At 50.2% G+C, this 12,875-nt stretch overlaps 1 protein-coding gene across 1 annotated transcript; it reads right to left on the bottom strand.

Annotated features, from left to right (window-relative positions):
- Positions 1–219: 219 nt before the first annotated feature.
- Positions 220–11,455, bottom strand: Myoc (myocilin). The gene is made up of 3 exons (XM_047520759.1): positions 10,767–11,455; positions 2,885–3,007; positions 220–1,507 (listed from the first exon to the last, which is right to left on the bottom strand). Exons 1-3 carry the CDS (start codon positions 11,326–11,328, stop codon positions 723–725), a joined length of 1,470 nt encoding a protein of 489 aa, XP_047376715.1. The 5' UTR covers positions 11,329–11,455; the 3' UTR covers positions 220–722.
- Between the last annotated feature and the right edge of the window lie 1,420 nt (positions 11,456–12,875).

Here is a 12,875-nt window from a genome sequence, read left to right as displayed (position 1 = left end):
AATGGGGATGTGCTTCCGGAAGGGCCAGCAATACCAGGAGAGGGAGGCATGGATTCCACTCACTATGTGACCTGGTGCAACCTTAAAACCAAGCACAAGCCACACACACACACACACACACCTCACTTCACAATCACACCTCCCAGCCCAGAGGAATCATCTGCTTGTTGGAATCTGCATGCTTCTCTTAAGCAAAGAGTCTCACAAAGTTCAGGGAAGATAAGGTCATATATGATTATTTTATTTTCTGAGGCAAAGGGTTATATGATACGCAACTGAATTCTTCCTGAAGCATTAGAAGCCCGTGGTAGAGAACATCGCTAAACGTTTCCTGTGGAAGCTCAGTGCAGGCCAGGGGGCTCTTCTCTTCCTTCAGAACTGCTGCTCTTGTCGTGGCTCATGGGAGCTGAGCAACTTGCAAGAGTGATGGTTTTATGAAGAAACCACCAGGCCTTTAGCTCTTGCCCCAGATTTACGGAACCTTGAACTATCCTGGACAAGCATCCCTTTAAAAGCTGACAGAAGAGAAGAATATCTATCCTACTACAAAGCTGTCCCAGCCCTCAGATGGTTGTCCCTGCTCACCATGGCGACTGCGCACGTTCCTCTGCATTGAGGAGGAAAGCGGGAGGAGCTGCTGGGTCAGGGTCCCCGCAGCCCACATCCCTCTGATGTCCTGAACCGTATCTCCTCCTGCCTTTGCTGGTAGGGCTTGGGGCCTCTCACATCCTGGAGAGCTTGATGTCGTAGGTTACCATGTTGAAGTTGTCCCAGGCAAAGAGCTTCCTCTCCAGGGGGTTGTAGTCGATCATGCTGCTGTACTTGTAGCGGTTCTTGAATGGGATGGTCAGGGTCTTGCTGACCCCTGTGCCTGTGTCATAAGCAAAGTTGACCGTGGCATCGGCCGAGGAATAGCTGCTGACCGTGTACAGGGTGCCGCAGATGATGAAGGCGTTGGCGACCGACTGCTTACGGATGTTGGTCTCCCAGGTCTGTTCAAGCTCCAGGCTCTCTGGGTTCATTCTGGAGAGGACGATGGCTCCTTTGGCCTCCTCGGTGCTGTAAATGACCCACAGGCCGGTCTCGTCCACAGCCAAGTCGATGTCTGTGTATCCGCCCCAGGAGTACGGGAACTGTCCATGGTAGCCGGCTCCAGGGATGTCCTTCTCCGCCTTCACTGCCTCGGTGTTCAGCTCGTACCTGATCACGGTTCTGGACTCCGCCCCCTGGAAGTAGAGGCTCCCCGCGTACACCACCGCGCCCGTGCTTTCCAGGGCCCGGGGCAGCACGTACACCTTGGAAGGGTAGCCCTGCACGAACTGGCTGATGAGGCTGTACTCGAAAACCTGGTGGATGTCTGTGCCCACGGTGTCCACCCTCCACGTGGTCTCCCGCGTGTGCGGGAAGGCGGGCCTGGGGTCTCTCATCCACACTCCGTACTTGCCCGTGATTGTTTCCGCGGTCCTCAGGGTGACAGGCTCTCCTACCCAAACCAGTTCTCCACATCCTGGTGGATAAAAAAAAAGAAAAAGAAAAAGAAAAACGCCCTGTATCCATGATCCCTCCAAATGCAGACAGCGACAGTGGGAACTAGCAGAGCAGGCAGAAGTAAAGGCCTGGGTCGGTCTGTCTCTGCTTAAATCTAGGTTTTGCTAATTGGCTTTTCAGTAAGGTCCTCAGCTCTGCAAGGACTACATCTTCCTGTGCAACCAGGGAGAACAGCACTGTTTTGGGTAGCAGGGCTGTTTTAAATTTTAGATGTAATTAGACATGTTAAGTGCAGATAGAGAGAATGCACAGCAAATGTGTCTGTGAGGTGAATTCTACTCCTGGCCTTGTAAAGATGAAGGCTACGTAGCTGACTTCAACTGTATCTGCAACACTCGACTTGAGTTTGGCAGGGACCCTGAGGTGTTCATTAGATTACTTCTTTTTTTTTTTTTTTTTTTTTTTTTTTTTTCCGGTGCTGGGGATCGAACCCAGGGCTTTGTGTTTGCAAGGCAAGCACTCTACCAACTGAGCTATCTTCCCAGCCCTAGATTACTTCTTATGACTTTCAAGTTGCTTTGTCATTTAAGAAGAGTGAAAATAAGCTCATTATAAGAATAATTTCTAGTTGGGTGTGGTGGACACCTGTAATTCCAGCTATCCAGGAGGCTGAGGCAGGTCAAAGCCAGCCATGGCAACTTGGAAGAACTTTTCTCAAAAAATCAAGAGGGTGGGGGTGTAGCACATTCCTGGGTTCAATCCCCAGCACCGCCCCCAGTAGAGGTGGTTGAAAATTTAGATTTAGCAGAATCGAGACAAATTTCTGTGCTTTAGCAATCACCTTCAATTTCAACGTAGAAGGTGGGTACTGATGACTGAATCATGCTTTGAATATTCCATTACCCCATCCCATGGTGCCTGCAGTCATTGTAAGTAACACAGGCAAAGCTTCTGAAAATCATTCTTTCAGGGAACACTTAGGAGAGGGACAATCGTGCTTTTCCTAGGTGGCCCAAGGTCAGCAGAAATATCTTTACTAACACTGCTAGATGGTACATGGTGTCTACCTGGCCCTCAGGTTAAAGGCATGAAGGAGCTACTGAGGGCTGTGATTTCCCAGGTGCAACTAATTCAACGCAACAACCAAGTGGGCTAAATAAGCCTTGCTCGCTCCTGTGCAGCCCTTGCTTCGCAGCGTGGGTGGCAGGAGACGGGCTCTTCGGGGGAAGACTGGCTGGCGAGAGGAAAGAGTGGGTTCTTGTTCTCAGTCCCTCCCCATCTCTGCTCCCAGGGGGGTTACTCAGTTCGGCCAGTGGCATTTAATTTCCAAATCTGAACCCACAACTAGGCATGGCGGGCCCTGTGGGCTCAGCAGGGAAGAAACCCAACTTCATACCATCATCTCCCTCTTCACTCCTGGGACGGCCAGAGGGACTCTCCAAGATCTGGGAAGCCGGGACCTTGGTCAACTCCGACTTCAGTTCCTGGAAGGTCAGAGTGTCCAAATTCCACTGAGAAGCTGTATTAAGAGAAAGTCGGAAGGTGCCGTGAGAAGACGGTCCAGGGCTGAGTGCGGAGGAGGGTTGAGAGGCTCCTGAGCGGTGGTGGGGGACCAGGCGGGGACTGCGGGCTGGGCTCAGCTGCACTGGGCTCGTTCTCTTTTGTAACTATTTGAAAAATCCCATAATTAAAAAGCTTACCTAATTACAGTAGCAATGAAATTATTTAGCACAGAGCTGGATATTTAAGATTTTGCACAATTAAAATACTTTCCAACGGAAGGGCAGGCTTATTAGTACATGAGGTGCGATTTCAGGAATACTAAGACACTAAGCAGTTAGGTATCTGAAGATCAAAAAAATTTGATGTGTGACTTAGCGGTTTTCCTTGTCATATAAAAGTACCTTCTAATAAGAAACATCAAGATTTTTTCTTTTTCTTCGTGTGTATGTGTCTGGGGATTTAACCCAGGGGAGCTTTATCACTGAGCTACCTTCCTAGTCTCTTTTTCTTTTAAGACAGGCTCTTGCTAAGTTGCTGAGGCCAGCCTCAAACTTATGAAGCTCCTGCTTCAGTCTCCTGAGTCCCTGGGATTACAGGCGTGTGCCACCTCACCTGATACTCATTTCATTTCCCTCCCTCCCTCCCTCCCCTCCCTCCCTCTCTCTCCTGGTGCTGAGGATCTCCCTCCCCCTCTCCCTCCCCCTCTCCCTCCCCCTCTCCCTCCCCCTCTCCCTCCCCCTCTCCCTCCCCCTCTCCCTCCCCCTCTCCCTCCCCCTCTCTCCTGGTGCTGAGGATCTCTCTCCCCCTCTCTCCCCCCCCTCCCCGCCTCCCCCCTCCCCCTCTCTCTCTCTCCCCCAATCTCTCCCTCTCTCTCTCTCCCTCTCTCTCTCTCTCTCTCTCCTTTCTCCTGTTCCCTCTTCTGGTACTGGGGATTTAACCCAGGGGAACTTTACCACTAAGCTACATCCCCAGTATTTTTATTTTTATTTATTTATTTTTTTTTTTAAAGACAGGTTCTTGCTAAATTGTTGAGGCTGGCCTTGACCTTGTAGCCCCCCCTGCCCTGATTATGGGCATGAGTCACTACACTCAGCTCATCATTTTATTTTTAAAATATATCTTTATTGATACATAGATCAGTGGGGTCTGGAGTGACATTTCAATAGATCAGCTCATGGTAATTGGCATGTTTACCACCTAGACAATTATTTCTGTGTGTTGGGAACATTCAAAATCCTCTCTAGTGATTTTGAAATATGCAATTATTGGTAACGTTATCAAGCTTCGCATGGCTGAAATGTCCGACTCTGAGGTCACACTGCGTAAGGATGAGTGTGTCTAGTTCCGTGAGAACTAGGGACCCTGTGAGCTGTGGAGAAGGGAAGAGCTTGGGTGAGCCTGGTTGACATTTGGTCATTGTCACTGTGGGTCCTACCTTTGCTTAGGATTCTGATCTCAAAACAATTCTTTTTTAAAAATGTTTTTAGACGTTGACAGATCTTTATTTTATTCTTTTATTTATATGCGGTGCTGAGAATCGAACCCAGTGCCTCACACATGCTAGGCAAGCGCTTTGCCACTGAGCCACAACTCCAGCCCCACCAAAGCAATTCTTGATTCCAAGGTTGAAGCAATGGCCACAATGAACATTTAAAATGGGCATGACTGCTTTAAACTGTAGGCTTGATTATTTTACAGGTACCGTAAGGCCAACAGATCACCAGGGAATTGCATGCTGGGCTGTGGTCCATTATCCCAGTTGCTTGGGAGGCTGAGGCAGGAGGATTGCACTTAGACTATCTCGAAGATAAAAAGGGCTGGGGATACAGCTCAGTAATAGAGCACCCCTGAGTTCAATCCCATTACTACAAAAAAAGGAATAATTCAAGGGCTGGGAACGTGGAGTGTGTGCCTCCAATGTGAGTGGCCGTGTGTTTGGTCCCAGGAAGAGGAGAAACGCCAGCCTGCAGAGGGAGGGGTGGCACACGGGGAGCCTCACAGGAGGCTGCAGTAGTAGGGGATGGGGGTGCCTTCAAAGTTTCAGGGAGAAAGAACCAGGCTGTGGGGCTGCCATCTGCACCTAATGACACTTGGTCGTGGCTGTCACTTAAGTGCTTCTGTGAGCCAGGCACGTGCTGGTGCTGGCTAATTCCTCCATTTCACATAGCGGTCCTGAAGGCCAGCCAGGCCCAGAGGCTCACGCTTGTAATCCCAGCAACTCGGGAGGCTGAGGCAGGAGGACGCAAGTTCCAGGCCAGCCTGGCAACTTAGATATTGTCTCAGAAAAGGCAGGGAGAGCGCCGGGGTTGTGGCTCAGTGGTGGAGTGCCCAACCAGCATGCGAGAGGCCCTGGGTTCGATTCCCAGTACCACATAAAAAATAAAATAGAGGCATTGTGGCCACCTACAACTTAAAAATATATATATATTTTTAAAAGGGAGGGGTTGGTGTGCTAGTAATGTAGCTCAGAAGTGGAGTGTTCCTGGGTTCAATACTCAAACCTCCAAAGAACAAACAAAACCAAACAAAAAACAGTTCTGAAAGTGAACCCTATTATCCCCATCTGCAAATGAGGACAGCAGGCTTCAAAGGGGTTGAGTAACTTGCCCAGGGACACACAGCTGGTCAGCAGTGGGGCTGGAACTTGGACCATGTCTTCCAAAACCATGGCAGTTGCGAACCCTTGCACCCCGTGGTGGGCGTGGGCAGTAGCAGTCGCGAGCCTCTCAGGGTGTCACACCTGCCCTTCCACACCTGCCTTGGGAATGCCAAGGTGCCCTTCTGTAAAGTGAGTGTTGACCCATCCCAGTAGAGGGCGCTAGAGGAACACTAGGCTGTTGGGTCCCTGTGTGTGGAATGCAAGAGAGCCCTCCCCAGCTGCTCTTCTGTGACCTTGCAGCCTTGGCCTGGCCTGGCCAGAGGCTTTCTGTAGCCCTCCCACAAAGAAGCCAGCACTCCATGGGGACTGGAGTTCTCTGAAGGCCCCTGCCAGCTCTGTTCCTCATTCCCCTGTGCCTAGGCCACAGGCTGATCTCTGCCCACCTGCACCCTGCACTTAGGAAGAGGCCTGTGGCAGCTGCAGACCTGCCAAGCCTGGGCCAACCAGCCACCTCCTCTCTCTCATGGACTGAGCACACTGTATCCGATGAGGTCTTCCAAGTTCGTCCAGCCTTCGGTCCCCGCCCTTGGCCCTGGGGAGCCATGTGGAGTTTGATCTGTCTTACAGTGGCCTTTCATCATGGTCAGTCTCGGTGTCGAACGACCCTGGTTTACCTTCCGTGGGCCCTACTCCTCGCTGGGCCCAGGATACCCTTGGAGGCTCTACAAAAGCTGCTCTGGGGCCGAGCCCAGGGCCCGTGGGCTCCACAGTGAAGTCACAGCTCTGGGGCTGCTCACCTGGGGAGCACTGCCACCCACCGGCTCTCCTCCCTATTGCCAGGGAAGAGCCGGCACAGGTGCACCTGGCTGGAGCCGCGTCCCATCCTGGTCCCAGCACTGCGCCTGCGGGCTAGCGAGCCCTGCAGCCTGAGCTCTCTGCCCAGCTCTTCCTTGCTATTTGCAGGAACCACACCTCACAGCTCTCATTGGGGTAAACAAGAACCACAGCAAAACAATGTCAGGGAATGGCTTCCAGAAAGACCACAAGGCCGGCTCCCAGCTGGCAGATAGGGTGGCTGGATTGGGAGCCCACTGGCTGCTGCTTGGTCCTGTCAGCCAGGAGCATCTGGCAGCATTCAGACCCCAGTGTAGAGCCATCTGGCACGAGGACCCAAGGCGGGAAGCATTTGTGTGAAGGGGCCTGGACTGAGCCAGAAGTTGTAGATTCCTAGTTCAGTCCTGCCAAGTTCCAGCTGTGTGACTTTGGGCAGATGGTTCAATTTCTCTGAGTCCCAGTCTCTGAACTGCACAATTGAATTAGGTTGTTATGAGGATTATGTAAGATACTATCAGTGAAATTGTCCTCAATAAAGATTTTCCTGGAATATTTCAGTCACTAATATTTCCTTCTGAATGCAAAGAATAAACAGATTATGAAAATGTTAGCAACTGAATTGAGTTGGGGTTAAAGTTTTCTGACTTTAAAAAAAAAATCAAGGGGCTGAGGAGATAGCTCAGTTGGTAGAGTGTTTGCCTTGTAAGCACAAGACCCTGGTTTTGATCCCCAGCACCCAAATAAAAAATAAAAAAAAATAAATAAAAATTCAGTCCTTCTGTGGTTTCAAGGTTCATATGCATTATAAAATTTTGAATGTTTTCTGTATATTCTGCCCTAACCTCCTCTGCTAAACTCATCCTAGGAAGCTGGACCTAGAAACTGAGCTCATTAACTCTTTTGCATAAGCTTGCAAATGATATTGTAATGACTTTTATAAATATTTAATATCACTGCTTGAAAAGTTCAGTCCGTGTGTGTGCGTGCGCGTGCATGTGTGTTTGTGGTTCCAAGGATTGAAATCAGGGTGCTTTTCCACTGCATTCCCAGCCCCTTTGATTTTTTTTTACTCTGAGTCTGGGCCTCCCCAAGTTACTGAGGCCAACCACTGTTCCCTGCTGCTGGCCATCCTGTGTCCACCTTCCAGGTGTGCACCAGCAGGCCTGGCCAGTCAGTATTGTTAACCACCTGTCATCCCAGCTACTCAGGAGGCATGAGGCAGGAGGATTGCAAATCAATCGGGGGCCAACCTGGGCAATTTGGGAGACTGTCTCAAAATTTCAAAACAGCACTGGTGTGTAGGTCAGTGATAGAGCAGCCCAGTGACTGGGTTAAAGCCCCAGCACTGGAGCAAAAATACAAATGAATACATAAATATATTTATGAAATTTAAATGAAAAGAATGACAAAAAAGAAGAGTGCCCACAAGTGTCACACATACTTGAGAAAACTGAAGCTCAGCTAGTGGACTCGTCCCCAGCCCTTTTCCAGGGAGCTGTCTCAAGAATCAGTGTGTGTTACAGAAACGCTGTCCTTACGTTGATGGTGATGGAACTCGAGCAGAAGAAGCCCTTTGTGGTGGCAGTCCACCTACTGGGTGGCCCCCTGCCAAGTGGGCTGGATGCTGACCCAAGTTACCTCCAATCCTGGGTCACTGTCCCAATCCTGTGGGCCAGGAGAGGGAATCCTCAGCACTGGGGCTGAACGCTCCCGGTGCCCATGCCCCGTCCTTCCCCAGCCATCTGGCGGTGGCCTGCCTCTCAGGTGTCACCTGCCAGGACCTGGCCTCGCCACCCTGCCCAGCTCTCTGACTGGGAAGTCTGCCAGAACGCCCGGTTGCCCATGTTCACGTGTCGTGGATGAGCGAGGCCCTCACCATAGCCCTCATCAGAGTCACAGATAAATGTTCCCTACATCTGTCACGTTGAACACGGTCCACCCCCCAAACCCCCCATCGGTCCTGGCCGGGATTCACAGCTCACAGGGTGAGCTGTGTTCACCCTGGTGACCATTGAGAAGCCCCTGCCACCTTAATTCCTTCCCTGAAGTGCCCTCCCCTGCCCCTCCCTCTCTTCCCAGAGTAAGCCCACAACAAACCGCCTGCACACAAGCCCCCATCCAGGCTCTCGTTTTTGGGGGGACCCATCTAAAGCAGAGGCTAAGCAGAGGAGAGTGTCTCTCCGCTTGTGATGGTAAAATGCCTGTAAGTTCCCTTCAGGGTAAATTGTGTTTTCCCCTACCTCGGTCTTCCATTTATAGATGCGTGCAGGCTTGTGCGCAGGTGTGTGCGTGTCCTGAAACGTTTTCTCTCGTATGCAGGTGTGCACGGAGAGACACATTCTTAGGAGAGCTTTTTTCTATGTGAGAATTGCATCATAAAGTGGCAGTAATGATCAGGACTATGGGTGGCCTCAGTTTCCACATTTGCAAGAATGAGTCGGTGGCACTGGGGCCTGCGGGGTCCCCTTGGAGTCCCACATTCTTGCACTAATGGGATTTCCTGCCAGGTAAACGATCCACTACTAGAAAAGGACTTCCAGGTTTGGAGTTCATTCCAATGGGCTGTTACCCTATTTCAAAAGCAGAGCAGTTGGAAAACAGAAAAAAAGAAATATAAAATCAGAGGACACAGCTAAGAAATTCCAAGACTTTGAATGGACACAAGACAATAAGAAAGACAGAACGTTGCTGTATTTTCACATATGCGCACACTCTGCCCACACGCTACGGTTTGTGCTGAGAGCGTAACTTCATTCCATGAACGCTCTGAAATTGCTAATGCCTCTTACTCCGTCCACTAGCAACTCCCTGTTGTCCTCCCAGACTCTAGTGCAAGTCAGTTCTTCTGTGCGTTGACGGCTTGTGCCACCTTGAACCCTTGAACATCTCAAGAGCTCTTTCCTTAGTGGTAAGAATCAGGGTGGAATCTCTTCCGATTCTAACCATGTCGGGGTTTAAATAACCCCTTACACCTTAGAGTCATTTCATTTGAACCTTCACAGCAGTCTTGTCGAGTCACGGATGTGAACGCAGGTACAGAGTTAAATAGCTGACCCTTGGTTTTCTAGCTTCGCCCCTCTGCTGGTCTTGCCTTTCCTGTAGAAAGCTTTGTATGGAAAATGTTTTCCCGTCAAGTGATTTTGAAGATTTTCAAACCTGTAGAAAGGCTGAATGATACTAAGAAAGCCCCCATGTACTCTGCACTCAGAGTCACTGTGGGTTAACCTTCTGCCACGTCGGCTTGGCTTTCTTCCTCCTATTCTCTATAACTAATCGTTGCTGAACCCTCCGACAGCAACTTGCAGGCATCCTGCCCCTGCAGCCCAAATCCTTGAGCATGCATTTTCTTGGAACAAGGATAATTTCCTTCATATCTGTGATGCTCTTGTCTCTCCCAGGAACGTGTTCATTAATAGGGTGGCATATGCAGTCCATGTTTAAATTTCCTCAAAGTTCCTAAACCTGTCCCTTGTGGCTTTCTCTCCATCGATGCAAGAGCCAGTCAGGAGTCACACACTCCATTTGGTGACCTCGTCTCTTAGTCCCCTTTAGTCCAAGCCTGCCCTTCCCCCAGCCCCTTTTCTTTCTTCCTTGATGAAGTATCCAGACTGCCCCAACTGGATTGCTTCTCGCTTCCTCATGGTGGGAAAACTTGCTTCACAGTGAACATTTAGGAGCACAACTTTCACAAAAAGTGATACAAATACTGTCTTCCCTGCTGACGGGGAGAGTGTGTCTGTCCCCTGACACACACAGACCCCTCCCCAAGCAAACATGGGCCAGGTGGACAGAGGGCAGCTCAGTTAGAAAAGCCACCTCTGGAAGTTGGTGAATTCAAAGCAGAGGTTCTCAGAGGAGCAGAGACTAGGAAAACTTCCAAAACAACCTTTGAGGGGAAAACCAAAGTGCTGCCGGACAAACAAAAACTTACCACTTGCTATTTCATTTACGAGCTGCCTTCTCAGACAGGGACCCTTCCAGCACCAAAAGGTGGGAATACTGATCTCTGAGCAGATTCAAAGAAGGATAGTTTTCCCAAAAAACTCAGTGGGGAGCTTCCTCCTGATCACATACCATGCATGTCTCCCCTGATCCTGCTTTCTTGTTTTGCTACGGGGGATGAAACCTCTGTCCTGGGTAGTCACCAGCTCAGAGCCACCAGCCAAACCAGCTCTCAGGAGCCAAATTGCTGGAAATATGTGGAAGTACCTGCTGTGTCCTCTTGACACAGCTGTGTGCGCTGGGAGTGTGGTCTCTGGGAGAAGAAGCCTGAGACACCTTTAACAGGGCCCCATGAGCACGTCACCTGCTGCACCAGGCAGACCCGCACCCACAGCCTTACCTTCCCTGGAGTCTGGCAGTGCGTCCCGAGGGGTGTCCCGGGTCTGGGGACATTGGCCCCGACTCAGCCTGGCTACTTCTTGGCTGCTGCTTTCCAATCTCCTGGCCAGATCCTCATTCTCCTGCACCAGTCGCCTCTTCTCTTCCTCTAGAGCTGACTTGTCTCGGAGGAGGTTGCTGTAGGCCACCTCCAGCTCCCTGGATTGGGTCTCCAGCTGGTCTCGCTCCTTCCTCAGGGTGCCCAACTCTCTCTGCAGCCCCCCCTGGGTCTCCTGGGGCCCAGCAGCCTGGCCCAGGGTCAGTCGGTTGAGGAGACTCTCCAGGGAGCTGAGCCGGGCTATGGCGGACTCCAGGTCTGCACGCTGGGTGCTGCTGTCTCTCTGTAGCTCCTGGATGGCTGACATGGCCTGGCCCTGCTCCGGGCAGCTGGATTCACTGGGGCTGGCCACACTGAAGGTGTACTGGCATCGGCCACTGCGATCGTTGGCCTTCCGGAGCTGGGCTGTCCTGGCCCCCGTTCCCCACACCAGGCAGGCCAGAAGTAGCATCTGGAGAGCAGGCATCTTGGACCCACAGCTGCAGCAATTGTGCAGGAGGACCTGCGTGCAGAGGCTGTGTGAGGCTTCCTCTGGAAACTCTGCTGCCCCGTGAGGTGGCTGGATGGGTGGCCCTGCTGGCTCATGCCTGAGCTCCAGAGAGGCTTATGTATCCTGGGGAGCCAGCCCTGCATGGGGGGGTGTGGAGAGGTGGCCACGTGAGGCCGGGTGGGGCCAGCCCAGGGGGTTGTTTCCACACTGCCAGTAAGATTCTTAGACAATAATCTTCCAGAAGTCTGTTTTTAATTTCTTTGAAAAAAATGTCCCACCGCATGCACCCTACACTCCAATAGTCGCCCCTATGTGTCGACACTATTATTTGGGTGTGAGAGCTCACACTCACACTTATGCATATCTGCCTCTTCCAGCGGAAGACTTGTGAGCTATGTGAACAGGGACCTATTTCTAGTTTGCATTTCCATCCGCTCCACAATCCACTTTGTGCCAGGCTCCATGCAAGGAACTCAGAATACAGATGCCTGTGACAGTTCTGGCCCTGTATCGGGGGAGAGATGAGTAACTGCCAACCAGAACACAAGGACAGCACCCACTGGGTGTCAGGCATCTTGCCGAAGCGACTGAAAGCATATTTCTTCCCTTGCCCCTAGTTTTAAAACAAACGCGGGTGGAGAGAGAGCGTGTGTGTCTGTGTGTGCTTCATCGTGGTCTTTGCTGGTAAAACCTGTGGAACACTTCTCAGAAAATGTTTCATGTGTCAGACGTATGAGATCATAAAGAAAACGTGATATTGCATTCTGATAAATGTCAAAATATTAAAAAATTTGAATAATACTTGCGATTATTACATTAAGATTAAGATCTAGTAGAAGTAGTTTTGAATGTAGGCAGTATTTCATGCTATCTTCAACAACTGTAATAGAGTATAAAATGCCTGTGATTTTTCTTGGTAGAAACAAAATTACAACTACCATTAACACAACTCTGGGTTTGTGGCTCTATCTATTATGGAATGAATGTTAAATTTAGTTAGTAGGTAATGAAAATAAAAACGTAATTTACTGTCCCATCCAGAGTCATGGGCTTTTGGGGCTGAAGATTAATAATCCCTGATTTATGTTAATAAACGCAAAGAGAGCCAGGGGTGGCGGTGTAGGCCTGGAGTCTCAGTTACTCAGGAGATTGAGGCACAAGGATCATTTGAATCCAGGCATTCAAGGTCAGCCTGGTAGTAAGACTCTACCTGAAAAAAACAAAAACCACTCGCTGACAAGCGGATGACGACACATAATGGGGGGTGGGAGGGGGGCAAGAATGGAGGAAGGAGGGACTGTATAGAGGAAAAAGAGGGGTGGGAGGGATGGGGGCAAAGGAAAAAATAACAGAATGAATCAAACACCATTACCCTATGTAAATGCATGACTACACAAATGGAATGCCTTTACTCCATGTACAGAGAAACAACATGTATCCCATTTGTTTACAATAAAAATCAAAACACACACACACCAATAAAGCAAATGGAAAAAACTCCCGAATGTACCAGGAACTGTAGG

This window comes from Sciurus carolinensis, chromosome 12 (assembly GCF_902686445.1).
Source record: "Sciurus carolinensis chromosome 12, mSciCar1.2, whole genome shotgun sequence".
Classification (NCBI taxonomy): Eukaryota; Metazoa; Chordata; class Mammalia; order Rodentia; family Sciuridae; genus Sciurus; species Sciurus carolinensis.
Note: the sequence above shows the minus strand (reverse complement) of the source record. Positions and strands in the feature narration are given on the sequence as shown.